Source organism: Chrysemys picta, chromosome 8 (genome assembly GCF_011386835.1).
Source record: "Chrysemys picta bellii isolate R12L10 chromosome 8, ASM1138683v2, whole genome shotgun sequence".
Classification (NCBI taxonomy): Eukaryota; Metazoa; Chordata; order Testudines; family Emydidae; genus Chrysemys; species Chrysemys picta.
In genome coordinates, this window is record NC_088798.1 from 86,876,495 (window position 1) to 86,899,824 (window position 23,330).

General features: G+C 40.8%; 1 protein-coding gene and 1 long non-coding RNA gene across 4 annotated transcripts in view; one reads left to right on the forward strand and one right to left on the reverse strand.

The window, feature by feature from the left end:
* GABRB2 (gamma-aminobutyric acid type A receptor subunit beta2) overlaps positions 1–23,330 on the forward strand; it is a 271,600-nt gene that overhangs the window by 237,509 nt on the left and 10,761 nt on the right. For 2 of the 3 annotated variants that reach the window (XM_005297989.5, XM_005297987.5), the window contains exons 8-11: positions 6,750–6,887; positions 8,533–8,685; positions 9,793–10,037; positions 15,367–15,477. In XM_005297989.5, the coding sequence (XP_005298046.1) occupies positions 6,750–6,887; positions 8,533–8,685; positions 9,793–10,037; positions 15,367–15,477 (647 nt within the window). The remainder of the gene's footprint in view (positions 1–6,749; positions 6,888–8,532; positions 8,686–9,792; positions 10,038–15,366; positions 15,478–23,330) is intronic. The other variant, XM_005297991.5, reaches the window with a different exon arrangement.
* Positions 1,020–22,867, reverse strand: LOC135973164 (uncharacterized). The gene is made up of 3 exons (XR_010589867.1): positions 22,709–22,867; positions 14,948–15,073; positions 1,020–1,238 (listed from the first exon to the last, which is right to left on the reverse strand). It is a non-coding gene; the product is annotated as an uncharacterized LOC135973164 (long non-coding RNA).

The following is a 23,330-nucleotide window of genomic DNA, read 5'->3' on the forward strand; positions in this document are numbered from 1 at the left end:
ACTCCCATTGAGAACACAGGGGTTGTTTAACTGACACTCTTTCTTGAAGAAACTAAAGGGAAAGTTGGAATGCTTCAGAAAGTGTTGGCAGAGAAATCAACAGCCATTTGTTGGGTGAACCCAAGTTTGAGTGGGAGACGTGTAATTAAATATCCATTAGGAAAGATTCAGAAAAGGACTTGTAATAAGTTGTTTCATAAAAGTTTGGCTTAGGTTTTTAAAACACTTTCTTCAATCTATTTTCCCAAATGAAAAAATATTTATCCTGATGTTTTAATGTGTACACACCATGCAGTTTATAGACACTAATAAACTTGTTTTGCTAATTTATTTTTTGTTTTCTTTTCCTATTCTTTTTATAGTTCTAAAGTACAGTAATTAACCCTGACATCAAAACATGCTGTTGATTTCTTCCTAGAGGGCTCAAGAAGATCTCCTAGAATCCTGAGCTTAATGTTGAAATTAAATAAATGTTAATTTGGAATATGGTGTGAGCAGATGTTTTCCTAGCAATTTTCCTATAAATAAAAGTAAACTGCACAATAAATCATGTAGAATCCTTTTGCATAACCTCTCAAAGGACACTGTTTTTACATTTTTTTTTTCATAGCATACAACTGCCTCTCTTTACTGATCTGTGCTGGCGTGTTTGTTGCTGCATTTTTATTTTTTTACCTTCGAAAACAAAAATTTAGATTCTAAAGATTTAACAGAGATGGCGGTAGACCAGAAAACATTATATCTCATTAAAATGTTCACCTCTTTCCTGGAAAAGAAACCATGAATAGGGAAGGAAAAGGGCATCATGATGACCTGATCTATTGCAGAATTTCCAGGCATCTTTGGTAAAACCACTTTTAGGCATTGAAGTATGATCAGAGACCTGAGTACATAGAATAAGGGATTTTTGTTCAGGATAAATGTGTAGACAATTGTTTCCATTGAAACATGGAAGAAGAAAACATAGTAGTCGGTCCTCTAAATCTATCTTTAACAAAGTCCATCCATGCACCCCTTACCCTAATCTCCCCCTTTTTTGAGAGCGAACGAGAGAGAGAGAATGTGCTTTATTCTCTCATTTCCTCATAGCACTTGAAATCAAGGATTCTGCACAGAGTAGAAACATCTTGTTAGTAATCAGTGTCCCACTTTTGTCATCAGTTTCTTTGGTAGGCAGATCTTCATTTGCTCTTCATTCTGGAGTAGCTGCTGCATAGCATGAAAAGAAAGTCTTCTTTCTAGATGGCGGTGGGGAAAATTACAACAGATTTGGTTATAAGCGGAGTCGGCTTTAGATAGATTTCCCCTCCCCCCCCAAAAAACAGTTTTCGTACAAACTTATGTGGAATACATTGAGTACAGTAACATGCAGAAGATGCTGGAGGACCAAAGGACTAACCCTAACAATGTGCGATGCACATTTACCATGAGTAACATAGTGGAGTGATGAATATAAAGGGAGTGGAAAACCCTGTAAGTGGTTATCAGTTGAATTTTCCACATAAGTTACAGTCCATTAATTCAGAAATTACAATGGTATCGGTTACAGAGCCAGATGTGGCAAAGGGAAAAATGTATGTCTTGCCTATGTGTTCCTTAAACATGCCCAGCAACTCCAGCCCATGAGTTTCAGGCCGTCTCTGTTGGAAAGAAACATTTAAAGTATTGCACATTCTTCCATATCTACCTTTAGATATTTCCAGGCTGCGGAGAAAAGAGAATAGGGTTCATTGAAAAAATGAGGGATTGAGAGGGGGTTCTTGTGTAATTAGGCAGTTTTCAGGAAAGCATAATTAAGCTGTGAAATGCTTTATTTCCCCTACAGAACAAAATAATTCCCGTCTCTGGAGTAAGTATGTAATTTGTTTTTTTAATCATCTAGCCAATATAGTAGAAGAATTTCAACCCAATCTGAACTATGGAAGTTGTACAGAAGCTTTGCTATCCATAGGAAAATATCTCTGTGTGCTAAATACAATACACTGTTGATTAATGCTCTGAAACCTTAAAGTCCACTATGTAGCTTTCTATGAAGATAATTTTCTGTAGTATACTAATGGTTCTAGTTTCCAAATATATAAACGACTAGCAGCAGGTGGATCTTGAAGATCAAAAAGCATGTTGATCATTGGTTATTGTGGCAACTGTAGCACTTCCGGAGCATCAGTATAACTCATTCTTCAATCATGCTTGATGCTTCCTGGACCACACGTGATCAGGCTTCTTTCGACAGATTGCAGTGATCTTGGTTCTTTCCCAGACTTGCATTATTTTAGACTATTAGACATCTACTGTATTTATAAATATCAAACACCATGACCTTCCATGAGGACTCTGTTCTATAAAAATCACTGTGGATGCTTGCCAGAGCTGAACTTTGCCAACTTTAATCCTATTGATGGCATTGCCTAGTTCACAGGCAGAGAAAGGGACAATCCATTTGGTGTAAAGGTTGTCCATCCAAACTACACTTGGCTCCTCTGGCAAACCTACATGTGACAGGGGGAAAAGGTCTGTAAGTGAAACAAAGGAGAAAAATCATGTCCTGAAATAAATGAGCGATCAATTTTTGGATCCTCTCTGCTTGAACTCAAGCCCATGTCACTTATGGAGGTTCTGGGTATGTTGGGGAGAATGTCCTGCTGAATCTTAAGCTATGGATCCTTACTCTTCCTAGTGGAGAAGTATTGGGTCCTTTACCAGTGGCGTTTGCCAACCAAAACCAGTCAAATTTCTGAGGAAAAACAGAATTTCACAAAAATGTGCACATTTTTTCTCCATTTTCTGACCAGGTTTTTTGTCAATGTCAGTTGCTGACAATCTATTCAATCATTGACTGATATGTAATGTTTTTAATTGTGGCTAAGATTAAGGAAATGTTGTGGCAAGACATCTCTAAATATCCTGATTTCTCCGACTTCCTTAGCATTTGTTAATTGGGGTTCCCACGTGGGAACAGCACAGACAGAAGGCAGACTGTGGGATTTCTGCTCCCTGGAGGAGACACCTGAATGAAGCTACACAGATCCCAAGATGAAGGGCTGTGGGCTGAGGGCCTCAGAGTTTGTTTTGGATTTTTTTGGGGGGGCGGGGAGGTTAAGACTAAATAAGACCCCACACAGGGAGAATCTTGTTCAAGTGCTCTATCCCATTACAGAGTGAGCCATTACAAAGAACTGAGAGACTATTGAGGGCAGGGTGCCTGCAGGGCTGCTTTAGGTCACAATGGGACACCCTGGAATGGCACTCGTCCACAATAAATAGAAAACTTATTTGTCTGTTTTCACGGATGACTTTAACAAATTGTTGTGCACGGAGTTTTCAAAAGGGAATAAAACAAAAGCAATTACACTAGAATGAATCAGGCCAGTTACATGAATACTATGAATAAAAGATAACAAATTAATTGAAAACACATTGGGCCACATTCTGCCCTAACCTAACAAACCATGAAACCCCTCCACATTGAGTAAAACAAGATTTTATAGCATGCAGAGTTTTGGCCCCATGTATTGGGGCTTAATCCTGCATGCTGATTAATTGATGGTGCTCTGCACCTCATGGGATAGAGCCCAAAGTGAGAAAATATCCCACTTACAGCAGGAGAAAATTTTCATGCGTTCTGATTTACTTTTCACATCTCCTGTTGTTGTTATATTTTCTTTGTCTGCTTCCTCAAAGAGTGTTAGACTTCCAATTAGTACCCTAAAATATAGAAGGAAAGCAGTCACTTTCAGAGAAAGCTGAAACTGACAAAAACAGGGTGCTATAGAAAAATACACACTATGAGCCTGCTTTAAAACTAATTCTGTATGTTGAGCAGGCTTTTGAACCCAGCCATTCTAATGTTCTGAAGGATTCTTGAGTTCTCATCTTCATAAATTGATGAAGCACTGTACATGTCCTTACCTTTTCAGTGCTACTATTCTACACTTGGCTGATCAGAAATTAAGAGATTTGGAGACTGTTTAATACGTTTTCAGGTAGTTGTGAAGTGTGCACTGTTTTGCCAGTTTGCTATAAATGTCCATTATCCTTGAAATCAAGTATGATCAAGCAATGTAAAAGGTTTTATTTTTAACCTATTGTAAAATTTTACAATCATGCTCAACTGCACATCAAGCTTTCTTACGCAGTTACCCTCGAAGACTACAGATAGGGACAGAAATTTTATCACAATTGTCCTTTATAGTTAATATTTATTTTCGTGAGTTTTTAGTACATTACAAGCCATTGTGACTAGTTTATTTACTTGCTTTTGCACCTCCTTCATTAATGTTAGTAGTTTATACTAGGGCTGTTGATTAATTGCAGTTAACTCACGTGATTAACTAAAAAAAAATTAACCGCAATTAAAAAAATTAATCACGATTAATTGCACTGTTAAACAATAGAACCCAACTGAAATTTAATAAATATTTTGGATGTTTTTCTACATTTTCAAATATATTTATTTCTATTACAGTGCAGAATACAAAAGTGTACAGTGAACACTTTATATTATTATTTTTTATTACAAATATTTGCACTGAAAAATGATAAACAAAATAGTATTTTTCAATTCACCTCAAACAAGTACTGTAGTGCAATCTCTTTATCCTGAAAGTCTAACTTACAAATGTAGTTTTTTTTGTTACATAATTGCACTCAAAAACAAAACAATGTAAAATTTTAGAGCCTACAAGTCCTACTTCTTGTTCAGCCAATTGCTAAGACAAACAAATTTGTTTACATTTACGGGAGATACTGATGAATGCTTCTTATTTACAAAGTCACCTGAAAGTGAGAACAGGCGTTCGTCTGGCACTTTTGTAGCCGGCATTGCAAAGTATTTATGTGCCAGATGTGCTAAACATTCATATGTCCCTTCTTACTTTGGCCACTATTCCAGAGGACATGCTTCCATGCTGATGATGCTCGTTAAAAAATAATGCATTAATTAAATTTGTGACTGAACTCCTTGGGGGAGAATTGTATGTGTCCTGTTCTATTTTACCTGCATTCTGCCATATATTTCATGTTATAGCAGTCTCGGATGATGACCCAGCACATGTTTATTTTAAGAACACTTTCACAGCAGATTTGACAAAATGCAAAGAAGGTACCAATGTGAGATTTTTAAGGATAGATACAGCACTTGACCCAAGGTTTAAAAATCTGAAGTGCCTTCCAAAATCTGAGAGGGACGAGGTGTGAAGCATGCTTTCAAAGTTCTTAAAAGAGCAACACTCAGATGTGAAAACTACAGAACCTGAACCACCGAAAAAGAAAATCAACCTTCTGCTGGTGGCATCTGACTCTGATGATGAAGATGAACATGTGTCAGTCTGCTCTGCTTTGGATCATTATCGAGCAGAACCCTTCATCAGCATAGATGCATGTCTTCTGGAATGGTGGTTGAAGATGAAGGGACATACGACTCTTTAGCGCATTTGGCACATAAATATCTTGTGATGCCGGCTAGAACAGTGCCATGCAAACGCCTATTCTCACTTTCAGGTGACATTGTAAACAAGACGTGGGTAGCATTACCTCCTGCAAATATTAACCAAATTTGTTTGTCTGAGCGATTGGCTGAAGTAGGAATGAGTGGACTTATAGGTTCTAAAGTTTTACATTGTTTTATTTTTGAATGCAGTTATTTTTTGTATATAATTCTATATTTGTAAGTTCAACTTTCATTATAAAGAGATTGCACTACAGTGCTTGTATTAGGTGAATTTAAATATACTATTTTGTTTTTTACAGTGCAAATATTTGTTATCAAAAATAAATATAAAATGAGCACTGTGCACTTTGTATTCTGGGTTGTAATTGAAATTAATATATTTGAAAATATAGAAAACATCCAAAAATATTTAAATAAATGGTATTTTATTATTGTTTAACAGTGCAATTAATTCCTATTAATTTTTTTAATCGTGCAATTAATTGTGATTAATTCTTTTAATCGCTTGACAGCCCTAGTTTATATACTCTTGCTGTCAGTGTGTGTTATGTGCCCCCCTCTGTGCCCAGTCCACAGAGGATGTGAGTCAGTTACACCCAGGAGCTACAGAGCCTGCCTCTTTCTTTAGCTCATGCTGTAGAGACTCCTGCTTTCAGTTCTGGGGATCCCTAGTCAATCCCTGTGTTGGCCAAGAGGGCAGATGTCATATGTGCACAGCTTTAGGGACAATTTATGTGCTGCTGTATAGCCAAAATGGGTGGGGCTTACACATTTATTTATGGTGTCTACACTAATTGTGTCTATTTTTGTTTGACTTCTAATTTCTGGGCAATAAAAGGGTGAATTTACTTTTTAATTAAAAACAAATAAAATAGGTTTTTAATATAGAATCTGAAGTTCCATATTCAACAATAGACTGATTATATTGCACATTACATGCTATTTTCTGATGGTTGAGATTAAATAAATCTGTAAGACACTGTATACTGGACTCCACCTGTACTGAGTACTTGTATAATCTAATTTCTTTTTATCAGTTTATTTTATTAAAGTAAACTGACTGAATCAATAAATTATATATATATATATATATATATTTAAAATTGCCATTTTACATAATCATCTTTATAACTAGAGTGTACATTATTGGTGACTATGTGTACACATCTGTTACATTATTCATATTTTTATTTTAGGAAATACAATTAACATTACTCCAAGTTCCTGAATGAATGTACTGAACTGTTCATTACAGCCTTGCATGATATCAGAGCCATAACCCTTTGCTCCTGTTTTATAGATGGCTATACAACAGATGACATTGAATTTTACTGGCGTGGGGGAGATAATGCAGTCACAGGAGTGACAAAGATTGAACTGCCACAATTCTCCATTGTAGACTTCCGGCTTGTCACCAAGAATGTTGTTTTCTCTACAGGTTTGTAGAAGGGGAGTTTAAGGGGAAGTGTATTTGCTCACTGAAAATGATTTTAGAAATAGATTAGTTGCAAGGGTGCAGTCCTTGAGCTGAATGAAAATGTAACAGGAGTAGCTTAGAGAAACAATTCTGAATTTTCAAATGAGATATTCTGATGGAATGTTCACAGTATAGTACATACAACATCACTGATGAATTGACACAGAGAATTGCTGTGTGTTTGGCCCTCATGACCTTTCATTCTAATTAGGAAACATTAATCTCTAGTATTACGGCTCGCTCCAATAAACTATATTGTCTGGCTTCTGCAGTAAGTTAGCCCATGAAAGCTGAAGAAATTGATTGTGTACCTCAGCGAGCTAAATTCTTCCAGACATAACCTAGCCCACAGGAAAACCTTTCTGTCTCTCTTCTCTGTATTTTGGTTGATGGAGCCAAGCTATGGAGGTCTTATGCAAATTAGTTCACCTTCTGCTGTACAAGCTTCTAATCCTGGTTCAACAGGATTTTGTAATTCTCCCTTGGTTGACAAAGAAATGATTTTCGGCAGGGTCGGGAAGACTGTATCTAGCCCAAAGAGGGGAAGCAGAATTGGCAACATATGCATTAAAAAAAAGCCTGTTAATATTTTCTCCATGTGGGTTGGGTTTTTATGGTTCTTAGAGCCCTTGTGGATTTGTCCCATTAGCATTTCCCTTTTCTAACTTCAAGACACTGGACTGTGCTAACAGAGATGTGCTCACCGCTTAGGAGAACTGAGTGTCACTCCAGCTGGAGCTATTGAAATAAAACCAGTGTCAATACTATTTGGACTCCAACCTTCCATTTTGATCGCTACATTTCTTTTATGGCTTCACTTCTCCCCAAGGAGGAGGCTTTCTTTATTATCTGAGGGACTTAAATCTTGGGTGCTTGATCCATTTGGGACACGGCACCTAGATCTGTTCTTATATTAGTGTAAATCAGAGGTAACTCCATTTAAGACAGTGTAGTGACGCCAATGTGAGAAGTAGCAGAATCAAACCCGTACTGTTCATTTGACGGTTGTTTCCTAAGTACCTGACACGGCTGCTGTCTGTAACCAAGTTCAGGAAAGTCCCATTCACTTGCTCATTCTGGGTGAAGTTCAGCTCTATGGGAGAGACTTATACAAAGAATGTGTGCTCTGAAATCTTCAAAATAGTGGAATTTCCGTGTGCATAGGTTGGTGAGGGCCTTGTGCACCAGGGTCACTATCACCCTGCCTAAGTCGCACTCCTGCAATACTCCTTAGCACCTGGTGACCATGTATGGCACTTCAGATAGGGAAGATTGCTTGACACCTAACTTGGTATTCAATAGTCATGTAAGACTGAAGCCTTTGCACAGTTTGGCACTCTGAAATGTATTTTGACAGCTGATTATAGGAGATTTTAATTATCAGCAGCTGTGAATCTATGTATTACTGACTCAACACCTTTAGTACAAAATACTGTTGAATACAGACTTCATTATAAAATCTGCAGTTGGTTGTCCCCAAGCAAAGGCAATTGTGTGTATGCTAAATCTGTAACATAGGAAACAGAGTGTAAAACTGAAATGATGCAAAGAATTTTAAGGGTATACTAAAGTAAATCACAGCCATGCCTAAATATTCCCTTTTTAGGTGCCTACCCAAGGCTGTCTCTCAGCTTTAAACTTAAGAGAAACATTGGCTACTTCATTCTGCAGACCTACATGCCTTCCATTCTGATCACTATCCTCTCCTGGGTTTCATTCTGGATTAATTATGATGCTTCAGCTGCAAGAGTTGCTTTAGGTAGGCATTTTTACTCCTATCATGCATTGTGTATTAGTAGAATATATTTTCTTGCTTCTGGTGTAACGTATAATGCATGATTTGAAAAAAAAATCTCTGTTGGGTTTCTTTGCCTAGCTTGTTAAGCTTTGTATTATCTGATTCAGCATTTAAATCATCACAATTTAAATAAAAATTGAAAGTGATTTCATGTCTGAATTAGCTAACTTATGTAATCATTGTAATTGGAATTAGCCTGATTGAGACAATCAGGTTTTTTTATTGCACTTGTTTTTAGTCTAAAAATAGCATGTATTTTATTTGTTTCTGCTCATGGCAGTCCAGAGCAAACCTACAATACTGTAGTATAGAATATACAGTGCTTTTCCTTTCAGGTGTGAAGTAGATACAATTGTGTCAGGCTGTGCATTTGACTAACCAGTCTCCCTTGCCAGGTAGAGGGCGTCCTCTCCATAGTGTTACCTTAAATTCCACAAGCAAAACACTTCTCCTTATAATGCCGAGAACGCTGCTCTTTATATTAATGTATCTTATTAATTATCCTTTCAGGGTTTGTTTATATTATGCCCCTCGTAATGGTATCTGAGCACACATTGCAAATATAAATGTGAATGGTGCTTGCCAAAAATTAACACAAATCAAGCCCACTCCTGCTGATACTTCCTCCATCCATGGAAATCAGAACTGGAGCCTGTATGGAGGAGTGTGTGACATCATGGTACCATTGAATACAATGGGGATTTTGCCACTGACTTCAGTGGGGCCAGGATTTCTTCCCAGGAATTCAAATCTAAAGACAGGCAGCAAGAACATTCTAGAGGAAAGCAGTAAGGCAAGACGTAGGGTGTCTATGCTGGCAGCTGATAATCCAGGTAGCTTGGAGAGTCTACAGTTCCCATTAAGAAAGCATATTTGCATGAGACGAGATTACTGTGTATTTGTCTTGAGACAATTACAACTGTAATAAGTTGCACTAACACCACGCTTTTTTAACAAAGACCAAAAATACCTTCCTAATGTCCCTGCAGTGCTGGCAGTTAAAGATTGAGTTATAATGATAGAAGATTAACATGAATATAATCAATGGAACTGTCTTCCTTTTTCCAGGAATCACAACTGTGCTCACTATGACAACCATCAATACACATCTTCGAGAGACTCTTCCCAAAATTCCCTATGTGAAAGCCATTGACATGTATCTGATGGGATGCTTTGTCTTCGTTTTCATGGCCCTGCTGGAATATGCATTGGTCAACTACATCTTCTTTGGCAGGGGACCCCAACGTCAAAAGAAAGCGGCAGAAAAAGCTGCCAGTGCCAACAATGAGAAGTTGCGAATGGATGTCAATAAGGTAAATTTGAAGTTGGGAATATGTTTTAGCCATTCATAGCGACCACAGCCGATTCACTTCTTCCAAACAGAGCTTAAAAGTATCATTTCTTGTGTAGAACATATCAAGTCAGATTCCTAGAAGCATATCTTAGCTCTGCAAAGCATTAAACTTAGCTATCTCAGCAATGCATGCTGCCCTCTAGCTGGAACTATGATTGTTAGAATGTTCTTTTAAACAGGGGCGGCTCCAGGCACTAGCGCTCCAAGCGCGTGCCTGGGGCGGCAAGCCACAGGGGGCGGCAGTCAGGGAGCCTTCGGCGGCATGCCTGCGGGAGGTCCGCCGGTCCTGCAGCTTCAGCGGCAATTCGGCAGTGGGTACACCGAAGCCGCGGGACCGGCGGACCTCCCGCAGGCATGCCGCCGAATCCGCATTACCAGCCGGACCTCCCGCAGGCACGCCGCCGAAAGCCGCCTGAGTCCCGTGCTTGGGGCAGCAAAATACATAGAGCTGCCCCTGCCTTTAAAGCACATACTCGGAATAGGCTGAGCTCACAGATGCGTTCTCACTTAAAATGGAGGTAGGAAAGCTTCAAAATAAACCACAAAGATTAACCTGTTCCTTAGAGGCCTTAATGAGCAAATCCAAAATGATGGCTATAAGCTCATGTGTTAGAAAGAACTGCATGAAACCTTGGTAACAAACCCCAAACTTGAACCAGATTCCTAAAACGTTTCAGAGGAACTGAAGTGATGTGATGTGGGTTTTCTTTTTTAAGGAAACTATAGAAACTTGGTGGTTTTGCATGTTATCAGCTACAAGTGTCTCAAATATTCTTGGCAAAATGCAAAACGGGTCAGAATTATGGTGTTAGTTTTTTTATGCATTCAGTTATGAATCTGAAAATGGGCCCATTTGGGGAGGGGAAAGTTGCTAAGATACATGCTTTTTTCAAGTGCATACATTCCTTTTGTGTAATGAAAATGAGGCCATTATTCAAAGTAGCAGTTTCAGTAAAATTTCACATAAAGCAAAATTGGGGGGGCAAGCACCAAATCATGCCAAGCACAAAATGGCAAAAAAGTGTGTAAATCCACAAAACAAAATAAAAATTGTGATTTCTCTCAGAGCTCTAATTTTCAATCAGAGGCCAGATGAAATGTACAAATTTCAGCTGTTCTGTTTTTTTTTAATTTGGGGGATTTTTCACTTGTGTCACTCAACATGAAACTCAAAGGGTGCAAATTCAAAACTAGAGGAAAAAGTTTGCATGGATGGAAATGGAGAAGTTTCACACAGCTCTGGGGGCGGAATACTTAGTACATCAGCATAAAAATATAGGCAGATATTAAGTGTGGGTGTAGGGGAATGGAAAGGGGGCATCTATTTTTAACAGCAGGCGCTAATATTCCACTATCAGCTGGCACCTAAAAAAACATTCTTTACTGAATGTTTTCAATTGGAGGATTATATTTCATGGCTCAGATTTCATATACTAGCTGTTTTTTTAATTTTAATTTTATTTTTTGTAATATGAGAAAACCATAAGACAACTGCTTTTATGTAATGGGATTGTAGTATGCAAATGAATTAAGGCAAATGCATGAGAATTGGTATTTACCTTTGATGTTACACTCTTACAACTCATCCCATTCACCCTTCATCATTCCACTGTTCATAATCAAATTCAATTAAAACCAATTTTAAAAAATCACAAGATTTTATTTCACTTGTTTTTTTTTAAACTGGTTTTCCTTTAACAAACAGAACCATGCCCCTCAAAAACCCAACAGGGTATTTTGTGTAAACTTACAATAAAACACTTTTTTTCTTGTTGGAATCTTAGGAAAATCAAAATATATACTGAACACAACACAGAGAATTGTGAATAAAGTTACACATCTTAGGGTTCTATCATCACCATCCAAACCAATTTTGCTCTCAGATGGCCTAATTCAAAACCTACTGAAATCAATGAAAAGATTCAGGCACATAATTACTATGATGTCATCCGAGCTACCGGGTGCAGTTTGCACTGTATATCTTTGCAGCTCACAGGTTCCCTTGTGCTATCCTCTGTATAATTATCCCCACACACAGACAGTCACATAATGGCGTGACCAATAACATCATCCAGTGACAAACTGCGCCCATTTGGCTCATCCTGTTAATCTTAAAATTCAGGCACTAACAAGCACATTGATATGGATCATAGTCAGAGATTCTCAGTTTTAATCCTGCATCTCAATGAGTTAAATAACTTCAGTGAGGGTCAAATTCTTTCCTGTGCCGGAAATGGGAGGTGTCAGGGAGTCAGTTAAAGCTTCCTGATTCTGACCTTTTTTTGCTGGCCCGGAGTTGAAGCAGACTAGGGCCGGCAGGGAGCGCGGCAGGGGAGGGCACCGAGCCCAGCCAGGGCTCCGCTCTCCCCGGCGGCCAGAGCGCCAGGAGGAGGGCGGAGAGCCCAGCCAGGGCTCCGCTCTCCCCGGCGGCCAGAGCGCCGGGAGGAGGGCGGAGAGCCCGGCCCAGGCTCCACTCTCCTGGGCGGCCAGAGCGCCGGGAGGAGGGCGGAGAGCCCGGCCCAGGCTCCACTCTCCCGGGCGGCTGGAGCGCCGGGAGGAGGGCGGAGAGCCCGGCCGGGGCTCCGTCTCCCCGGCGGCCGGAGCGCCGGGGGGAGGGCGGCGAGCCCGCCATGGCTCCGCTCTCCCTGACCGGCTGGAGTGCCGGGGGAGGGTGGCGAGCCCACTGTGGCTCCGCTCTCCCCGACCGGCTGGAGCGCCGTGGGGAGGGCGGTGAGCCCAGTCGCGGCCCCGCTTTCGGGTCGGAGCGCCGCGCCGCCCCCTCCAGGTGCTGCCCCAAGCACGTGCTTGGTGGGCTGGGGCCTGGAGCCAGCCCTGGGGCCTGCTCTAGTTTATGCCAGGTGGGAGTCAATGGAGTGGAGTGAAGCGGAGCAGAGCTCCACCCTGCCTCTTCCCTCCAAAAATGCACCCCTATACTGGGCAGGGAGGGGGCAATTGATGCAGGAGCTGGCTGGCCAGCTTTCCCTAGCTGAGCTTTTGCCCTTGCCAAGGGAATTTTCAGTTGCCCAGTTACAGCCAGAATCTCTCTTACATCTCTGGAGCAGCACAAAAGTTCTGGATCCTTATTGAAAATCTGGCCCATAAACTTTAAATTGTCATACAGCTGTACTACTACAAACATCATAGAGAAGTGGGCTAGAAAGAGGATCCATAATCACTGGAAATGTTGCAATTCACCAGGTTGGTAGATTTATATTTTGTAAAACTACCCATTGGTCCAATAAATCTGGAATATATTTCCTCAAGGTTTAACACAGAAACCAGCAGAGGTTTACATTTTTCTTGCTACAACTTCTCTACCCCTAGAGGGAATATTCATCATCACCTCCATCCTTGAGTCCTCCCAGGAGGAATCAGTGGAAAAAATGAACACATCTCCCGCTTGCACAGTTGAACTCCCCTGTAGAGTCCTGCGTGGGACTATTTTTTTAATCCCACTCCCATCCCGCCCTGCAGTAACCACTCCCAACCACTCCTGTATTGTTTCTTGCATTTTTATCCTGCTCCCAGCCACAAAAACCTTAGATCCCACAAATCTCACCAGAGAGATGGATTCGCCTATGCTACTAAAAACAAAAAAACCCACAGTCAGTTTTTATATAGACAGAAATTTTACCACTAAAAGAATAAAACAAATCTTGCTTAAACCATGTAAAATACTTGAACTCTGGTTATAATAGACATCAAATCTCTTTCTATCCCTCACTTAAATTTAAGTATTAAAAGTTTTAAAGTGTTTTCCTGCAAATTATCAGTCTTTTTTTTTTTTCTGGCCACCCAAACCCACCCGCAAGAAAATATATTGTACCTACTTCTGCTATTATGGCAGCACATCCTGCAGGATCTGTGGGATCCCAGTGTGCTGCAGGGTTCTGCTCCCTTCCAGGCAGCTGTTCCAGGGCAGGCAGAAATATTAGCAGCCTGGCTCCACTTGCTCCTTGATGTCCAGGAGTAGAGAGTTCCAGAATCAGTAGAAAGGCACAGGGACTTGTCTTTTATGTCCAGGGCCTCCTGTGAATCCCTTGTGATCTGTGTGGAGGTTGGGGGTTCTGAGAGTCAGAGTATTAGCTTCTGGTGTATGACATTGGACTGAACCCCACCAGCCCTCATCCAGGACCTCCTATGAGCTTGTCCATATGACAGTGTGTTCTAATGTAATATTTTCATACTATATTCATGTGAAATGCCTTGCATCTATTTATCTTTCAGAATTCAGGTAGGACAGAAACTCAATGTCTGTCTGTCTTTCTTTTCTTTCTTTCTTTTTTTTTTTTTGGTCCTATATCCTTTTTGTTTATTTTGTGTTTTGCAGTGTGTAGTTTCAATAATAAAATCAAGGAGAGTTAAAAAGTACACAAGAGCAAGGAAAATTTCACAACAGATTATCTGGAAATATGTAACCATTGACTAGTTAAAAACAAATCCTATATGAAAAACTCTATTTTACTTCATAGCCACTTCAGCTTGGAAAGACCATATAGATGATCAAACCCCACCTTCCTGCAGTATGCAGGAATTTCCCTTTTGTATTTCTCAGGTGTTTTGTGCTCACCTGCCTATATTTGAAAGTTGAAGCTTCATCAGCTGACCTCGGCAATTTATTCCATGTTTTAACTCTTTTAACAACCTTTCTCCTCATGTCAAGTCTCATTGTTTTTCTTGTAAGCAATTTCATACTATTACTTCCAAGTTTGCCTTCCTGTGCTGAATTCAACAGTTCCCGCTTCCCTTTATTGCGGACACTCAAGTCATTTGCAGATAGTTAACACATTCTTTTTTGACCGCTCTTTTCCAGCCTATATAGATATATATTTAATGTTCCCAGTCATACCGTGTGATGTTTCCTCCTACCTTTGTCATCTTGGTAGTATCTTCAATTTATTATCCTTTTCATACTGAAGTGCCCAAAATGATACACAGTCTTGCAAGTGCTGATGTAGTAAGGATGAATAAAGCAGGAGTATTGCTCCTCTGCACCTTGAAGAGAGAATATGACTTATACACCCCAAACTAATATTATATTGGATTTTATTTTCTAACCGTGAACTCCTTTATCTGGCTAAGAATAGCATTAGAGGTCAATAAACCTTTCTTTCCATTTTGTATGGACATTTAGAATTATTTTGTCACAAATGTATAATCTTTCTTTTATTTTAGTGAAAAATCTCATTTTTATTAGTTTGTCCTTATAGTTCCTAAAATGCTTTTGCATTTTTCTATGCCGCCTCTAGGTTTGACCACCATTCCCTATTCTCTACTTTGTCTTCCAGGTCTTTTATAAAGATATTAAACAAAATGGGACCGAATTCCGATCCCTGGACCCCACTGGAAATCTCTCCCCAACTAGACGGACTACCAATTACGATTACTCTCTGTATACGGTTAGATAGCCAGTTTTTGATCCATTTTAATTGTATTTCTGTCCAAGACATCTTGTGTTGGCTCCCCTCCCCTGTGATACTGTATCAAGTGCTTTTCTGAAATCCAGACATAATGTCTACTGCATTCCCTTCATCTACTAATTTTGCAATCATATCAAAATAGACTATGAAATTGGTCTGGCAGAATTTGTTCTTAACCCATGTTTAGCCCCATGATGTTTTTGCTTCTACATTATTATAATTTTGTTCCCTGTTTGCTTCATTACTTTGCAAAGGATGGATGTGAAGTTTTAAGGGTGGAAACAATAATGGTACCAGGTTGAAACACTTGCATCTTCTGGGACCTCAAGGTCTCCACAGCTTATATAGGTATTAGCTGATGATTATTATCTCAGTACCCACATATCCCCCAGAATTCTGGGGTGTAGGTCTGCTTGCCATTAGACTTGCAGGTTCTTCAAGTAACTTTTTGCTAAGTTCTATCTCTTTTTAAGTTGTCGATTTATTCTTACATTGTTGAGCCTCGTAATGTTGTCTTTGCTGTTATTAAATAGGGGTGCTAAATGCATTAGTTCTGCCATCTTCCATCACTCTCACTGATTTCCTGACTGCTTAGCAGACATTTCATTTTGGATTTGTCTTATCCTTGATGTAGCTTATAGCTCTGTCCCCATTAGTAAGCAATATTTTCTACTGTCTCTGCTTCTCTTCCTTCTCCCATGCAGGACATGTAATCCTGACTAGATACCTCTTGACTTTCTATTTCCAATATAGCTTCTTTTTAGCCCTGAATTTATCCAAGCAACCTATGGTTTGCCATGCTGAGCTTCCATCATTATGTCCTTCAGAATTGTCAATATTTTCTCTACAAATATTCTCGTTAGTACTCCATCCCACTTGACTCAGACTAACACTTTTAGTGGCGTCTCTGGAGGTATAACAAATCTTGAACACTGAAATGGCAATAATAATGATTAACTAGCAAAACTCCCTCATTGCAACATGACGATTTAATGGATGTTATAGATGGCACAGTGAAGCATATAGTAAACATGCTGGGCTAATTGCAGGACTGTTCTATACCCTCTTCTTCCATAAACTAGTGTTAAGGGCCTTGCCAGTAGAAGTTTTGCCTGGGGGAGACCGTGGTGGTGGAAAGCACTGTGAAGTACCTTTCACCAGCAGAGTGGGGAAATGCTACCTCAAAACTGTGAGGCAGCACAGGCTAGGTATGGGCAGTGCAGCAGGGGGATATATTAGCACAGAGTATTTCTGCTACGGCTTTCGCAAAGGGACTCTTATTTAACAGAAAGCTAAAGCTGGCTCTTTGTATGGAGCACTGAAATAAAAGTGTTTTCCTTAACTTCCCCCAGGAGTGAATATACCTTCCTCACCAGGGCACTACTTGATGCTGGCAGGTACAATGTGTATGTCCGGAAGCCAGCCCCATATGTGCATATGCAGTCACTTTACCTCAGTTTTTCTATTGCGTAAACACAGTTTGCTCATACTGCACTTCATTTTCTAATTACAAATATTTAATTTTTCTTTGCAATCAGTGTTTTTGTTTATTAACATGCTGAAGGGTCCAACACAGTCCCATGCAATAACGTCGGTGGTCCATTGTACATTATGCCACATTATTTCAAGCAAAAATTGTAACATTTTATTGAAGAACCCCGCTTATTTAAAATCAACATTTTGCTAGTTCAACTCAAAATAATTTTAGTTTTTCAATGTTCAAAACACTTTTTTACAATGTGATGTGTCACCAACTGTACTGTTCCACAGCTTATACAATTTATTTATATTTAAAGCCCAGATAGTTCCAAAATAGCTTGAAGAACAGGGATGTTTTAACTGAAACAGGTTGTGTACCTACAACATGTGATGACCTAAGCACACAAATACTTATACTTTACTATACTCAAGGTCCTATTTTATCTTAATGTGAACATTAATACAGTGATTTCCCCCTTGAAGTCTAACACCAAGCCTATTTACATAATATTATTAATCATTTTATAAGACCGTTTAAATTGATTCTTTGAGTCAGAAGATTATGTTTTTTAAATGTGAGCTGACTGCTGACATCTCTGTTTAGAAAAGATATTTTGTCTGGACACAACAGCTTTTTTAAATATACTGTGGGTTTTTTTTTAGAACAACGATTCTTTATTCAGTAGTTTCTGTTCTATAAGGTGGCTAAAGTCAGAATGACTGATAGTTACAGTATATTTCTGTTACCCAACCCCAAGTGACAATCTACTAGAATAATCAAATGGAAGATGACGTTCTGCCAAAAAATGGGATAGGAGAAATTCATTCTGGAAATGTTGAAACCCATAATACAATATTCAGATGGAACCACATCTTTTTAGATTTTAGTTACAGTAGAAATGTTGCCCTTTGGAGCCAAAGGGATTTTGAGAAACTGTTTCACCAACTAAGCAAATCAGAGCCACCAGAGTTTGGAATAAGACACATATCCCTTGTATGCACAGCCCTGGACCATGGGTCTGGATGTGAGGGAAGAGGGGAAGCAGGGGATGCACATTCGCTACTCTCCCTGCCAAGTAGGTAGGTGAGGAGGGTTTGGAGAGTACCACGCCTACTTGCACAGAGAGGCTCTCAGATCTGAACTAGCACAAGGAGGAGAGTATGGTTTAAATGGTGTAGAGCTGGATATACTAGTGTCTTATCACCTGAGGCTACTCCTTTGCTGGACAAATCACTGACTGTCTGTTTATGTCTGATTTCCAGCCCCGTCACACCACCAGAACAGCATAGAATGACCTAGAGTGGGGGTCAGGATCTTGCCCTAAGTATTAAAGTGGAATAACTATACTCCAAGGTCATTAAGCACAGAGATGAGAGAAATAAAGTGGAAGCAGGTTTTACTTTAGATGAAGGGAGGCTGTATTGAGGAGGAATGGAGAATGGCATGGCCATGTGAATAGTGTAGAGACTGTGCAGTATAGAAGGGTTGAGGCAGAGGCCTCTTACAATGCGGTCAGATTCTTTCATCCTTATTCACACTGAACAATACTTTATTCCTGTGCAGTGCTATTGAAATATTTGGGGCTACTTGTAGAGTAGAGTCTATTCAACATGAGTAAGGATGGCAAAATCTGGCCCACAAACATCAAGAGCCTAGGAAAACAAGATGAGTTTTAAAACAAATGCACAATCAATTACTAGAACTGAACCATGCAGTATTCTATTACATCACCACTTTCAGGGGCCTAAAAAGTTCCATTTAATATCTGCTATATCACACATGCCCCTGTGCTTTTGGGGGCATTCAGCAATAACAACACTCTGCTAAATTTTCAGCTAAACCATTTTTTACTACCTTATAAAGATGAGTGTTTTGTTTTTGTTTTGTTTACACTACTACTAAATCTGTATTGGGAGTTATTCTTGATGCCGAGCCTGAGGCGATCCTCCTTGCTGAATCAGATTACGAGATCTGTCATAAAAATGGACAGTGATAATAAAAGCACCATAAACAGAAAAGCCCAGTATTGACCCCACATCTTTCATCCTAAATTTGCCATTCACACATCACAGAAGAACACCTGAAAACCAAATAAAATAAAATAAAAAGTAAACCCTCTGCCCCATTAGCATTATCTAGGAGTTTGATATGAATGCAATTTGAGAAAGTTCGCATCTTAGCCTGTGGCCTTTTACAGAAGTGATCAGAAGGTGACTTATCTCTACAGTGCATAGTGATATTCCAAATGACATCAGAATAAAGGTCAAGTCAGCCATGTGGGGTTTTCTGTCTGGGGCTGTGATTCTCACAATGCCATCTTTAATTCATGTAAGAACAGTGTGCACACACTCTGCTTGTTTAAGGCACATCAGGCTACTTGCATCATCTAAGAACCTGTCATCCAACACTTACCAGCGGTAAGCAATCGATCTTCTGGGATCGATTTATCGCGTCTTGTCTAGACGTGATAAATCAATCCTGGCTCGATCCCAGAAGTGCTCGCCGTCGATGCCGGTACTCCTGCTCGGCGAGAGGAGTACGCGGCATCGACGGGGGAGCCTGCCTGCCGCGTCTGGACCTGCGGTAAGTTCAAACTAAGGTACTTCGACTTCAGCTACGTTATTCACGTAGCTGAAGTTGCATATCTTAGTTCGAAGTGGGGGGTTAGTGTGGACCAGGCCTGAGAGGGGACATGATAATAGTACTTCTTCAAGTGATTGCTCATGTCTATTCAACTTAGGTGTGTGTGCTCGCCCCACCCTCAGTTCCTTCTTGCCACCAGTGATGGTTCTGGAACTGTTGCTGCTTCAGCTAGTGCTGTAGCTCCTCGTTCGCTAGTTATCTCCTGTATTATATTGTATATAGTTTTCTATTAGTGTTTATAAATCCCATAGCTATAGTTGGAGAATTTGTAGGTCCCATATGGGACTTTGTCTCAGGACAGGGCATGCCCCGATCCCCAGGATTTAAGCTCTGTGATCGCTGCAAGAGGCCCATGCCCATTAGTGATCCACACAGCAGTTGTCTGCGTTGCATGGGCAAAGGACATAGTAGTGAGAAGTGCAAAATTTGCAAGTCCTTCAAGCCAAGGACTAAGAAGCAGCGTTTAAGAGCTTTCCTTATGGAGCCAGCCCTCACCCCGGCACTGGAGCAATGCTCTGACTTGGTGCCGAGTACCGTGACCTCAGTAACCAGCGCCCCCCAGCCGGCACCCGTCCCCATCCGTGGCTCTGACGAAGAAGCCCAAGAAAGCAGGATGAGGCCAGTCTCCAACCTCCTGCAAGGGAAAGGATAAGATTGGGTGTGAGCTAGGTCCCATGCCGGGCAAGTCTTCATCCACACCGGTCCCCACCTCAGTGACACCCTTCCCTGTCGTGGGGGAAGTCCTGCCAGCGCTCGCCCTCCTGTAGGCACCACACATCTGACCGCAATAGGCAGACACAGCACAGCCCCATTTGGTCCCTGACCTTGCACACGGGCAGAGAGGCTTGAGGCGCAGCTCGCCGGCCACCGGGCCCAGACCATTGGAGGCACACGCCCCCCAGCAGGAGTCTGGTCCTGGCATGCGGCATCCCTGAGACTGCGGTACTGCTCCAGGGACCTCTGAAGGGTACTGCTTGGGAGTCACCTAAGTTGAATGGACATGAGCAATCATTCGAAGAAGAAAAGAATTATTTTTCTGTAACTGGTGTTCTTTGAGATGTGTTGCTCATATTCATTCCACAACCCACCCTCCTTCCACACTGTCAGAGTTTCCAGCAAGAAGGAACTGAGGGTGGGGAGAACTGGCTGTGCCCTGTATACCACAGCATGTGCGCACCACTCCAGGGGGCTCTGGAGCCAGTCCTCTACGGATACTGCTGAGGGAAAAACTTCCGGCACTGGTGCATATGGCGAGCACACACCTAAGCTGAATGGACATGAGCAACACAGTTATTGAAAAGGTAACTGTCTTTTTTTCAAGTACAAAAAAGGTTGTTACAAGGAGGAGGGAGAAAATTGTTCTCCTTAACCTCTGAGGAAAGGACAAGAAGCAGTGGGCTTAAATTGAAGCAAAGGCAGTTTAGATTGGACATTAGGAAAAACTTCCTAACTGTCAGGGTAGTTAAACACTGGAATAAATTGCCTGGGGAGGTTGTGGAATGTCCATCATTGGAGATTTTTATGAGCAGGGTAGACAAACACCTGTCAGGTGTTCTAGATAATATTTAGTCCTGCCATGAGTGCAGGGAACTGGAATAGATGACCTCTCAAGGTCCCTTCCAGTCCTACAATTCTATGATTCTTGGATTTTCAGTAGTGGAAAGTACTGATTCTCAGGAGGACCTTAATGTGCACTCACACTGCAATATTCCATGTAGACATATTCTGCATGTGTATTATTATTATTTATTATTTGTATTATTGTAACATCTAGGTGTTCCAGTCAGGGCCATATTTCCAATTAGGCACAGTAGGCGCGTGCCTAGGGGCGGCGGCATTCTAGAGGCGCCTAAAAGTTAAAAGTGGGTTAAAGTTTCATTTTTTACAGAAAACACGAAGGTCAGCTGTACGCCGGGGGGCACTAAAGATGCTGTGCCTAGGGGCATGTAAGTTGTAAATCCAGCAGACCCCATTGTGCTAAGTGATGTACAAACACAGAACAAAAAGACGGTCCTTGGTCCAAAGTTATATTATATTAAATGGGAGGGGGTAAAAAAACAACCCTGTGCTATAAAGGTTAAATTTACCCAGAAGCTTAAAGTTGCCAGACATTTTTTTGGGCACTGCTGCACGTTTTTTTGTTGGCTCACACAGAATTCTTTAAATGGACAGAAAAAAACTGGAAGCAGGTTCCTGAGTGAGAGTCCCCAGGCTAGAGCGAGAGTAGGCTGAAAAGTTATTTTTTTAACTCTTTATTTTATTTCTCCTTTATTTCCTTTATTTCTTACTTTCCAGTTTTAAATATATTATCCTGAAATCAGCCTCTGAAACAGGACAAACAACTGCATTAATGCAGCATTAAGGTCAGGACTGGCTCCAGGGTTTTTGCCGCCCCAAGCGGCGGGGGGGAAAAAAAAAGCCACGATCGCAATTGCGATCAGCGGCATTCCAGCGGCAGCTGCACTGCGCCGCTTTCTTCTTCGGCGGGAATTCAGCAGCAGGTGCTTCCCTCCAAGAGGGACCCGCCGCTGAATTGCCGCCGAACAGCCCGACGTGCCGCCCCTTCCCCTTGGCCACCCCAAGCACCTGCTTGCTGCGCTGGTGCCTGGAGCCAGCCCTGATTAAGGTTACCTGTTATATTGAAACACAAAGGGCCAGATTATCCTCAGTCTCTGCTCAGTTCCTGCCGTCTGCCTTGAAAAGTCACTGGATGTGACTTTTTTCACTGATATATCCATAAGGATTTCTTCAAGGAGATTACCTTGCAACATGCAGTCAGAATGGAGGCAGAAGGAGTATGCTTTACCTTCCTCTCTCCCAGTAAATATGGAGGGGCCTATTCACAAACCTGATGGGTCCAGAGTCCCTCCACACAAAGGCCCTCTACTCCCACACTGGCTCTGACCCCAAAATGGACTTCAGCTCCTTAACTGCCAGTGACTTCACAGCCACAGCTGCCTTCAGTCTCCACTGGGGGAAACTACAGAAAAGCTATTTTTCCGGGTAACATTGTTTCTGACCCACCCTCTGACCATTCACTCCTCCATTATCTCAGGTTCCTGGAGGGCTAGAAGCAGGAAACATTACCTTTAGAAATGAGAGAATTTTCCTTGCTTCTTGCTCCATAAAGTTCTGAGATATCAGACAATAGAGGTGTAGAACTTTTAAGCGTGGCAGCATGGCTCCCTCTGAGCCCTGTAGACTGGACTCATGGTAACTAAAGCACATGGCTTTACATCCAGAGGGCTACAAAAGAAAATTCCAAAAGCCAAATAATTTAAAAAATACTTGTAAAATAGTTTGTTGTAACATGATATATACCAAATATATAGTGTGGTGTGGCATAACAATTTTATCAGCACTCATTTGGGATGACCTGAATAACCCATGTGTTTGGTCAGTTGCGACCTGAAAATATTGATACCCCTGTATATAATAATTGAGTGTGACAGTTGCCTAATAAACTGTTAGTCAGTTTACACTTTTTTTCAAGACATAACATTTTTGTTTGATTTGCTGGGATTAAACCCAATATGTTCTTAAAATACCTGGAGTGAAGATGTTGCTATAGAGTCCTATGTTACACGTGCTCTGTATGTGTGTGCGTGCGCATGTGTGCATGCAAGCAAATGTTTTCAATACATTGTAATTTATAGATATACAATATAGACATGCACATACACACAAGAGCTGGTAAATAAACAGAAGA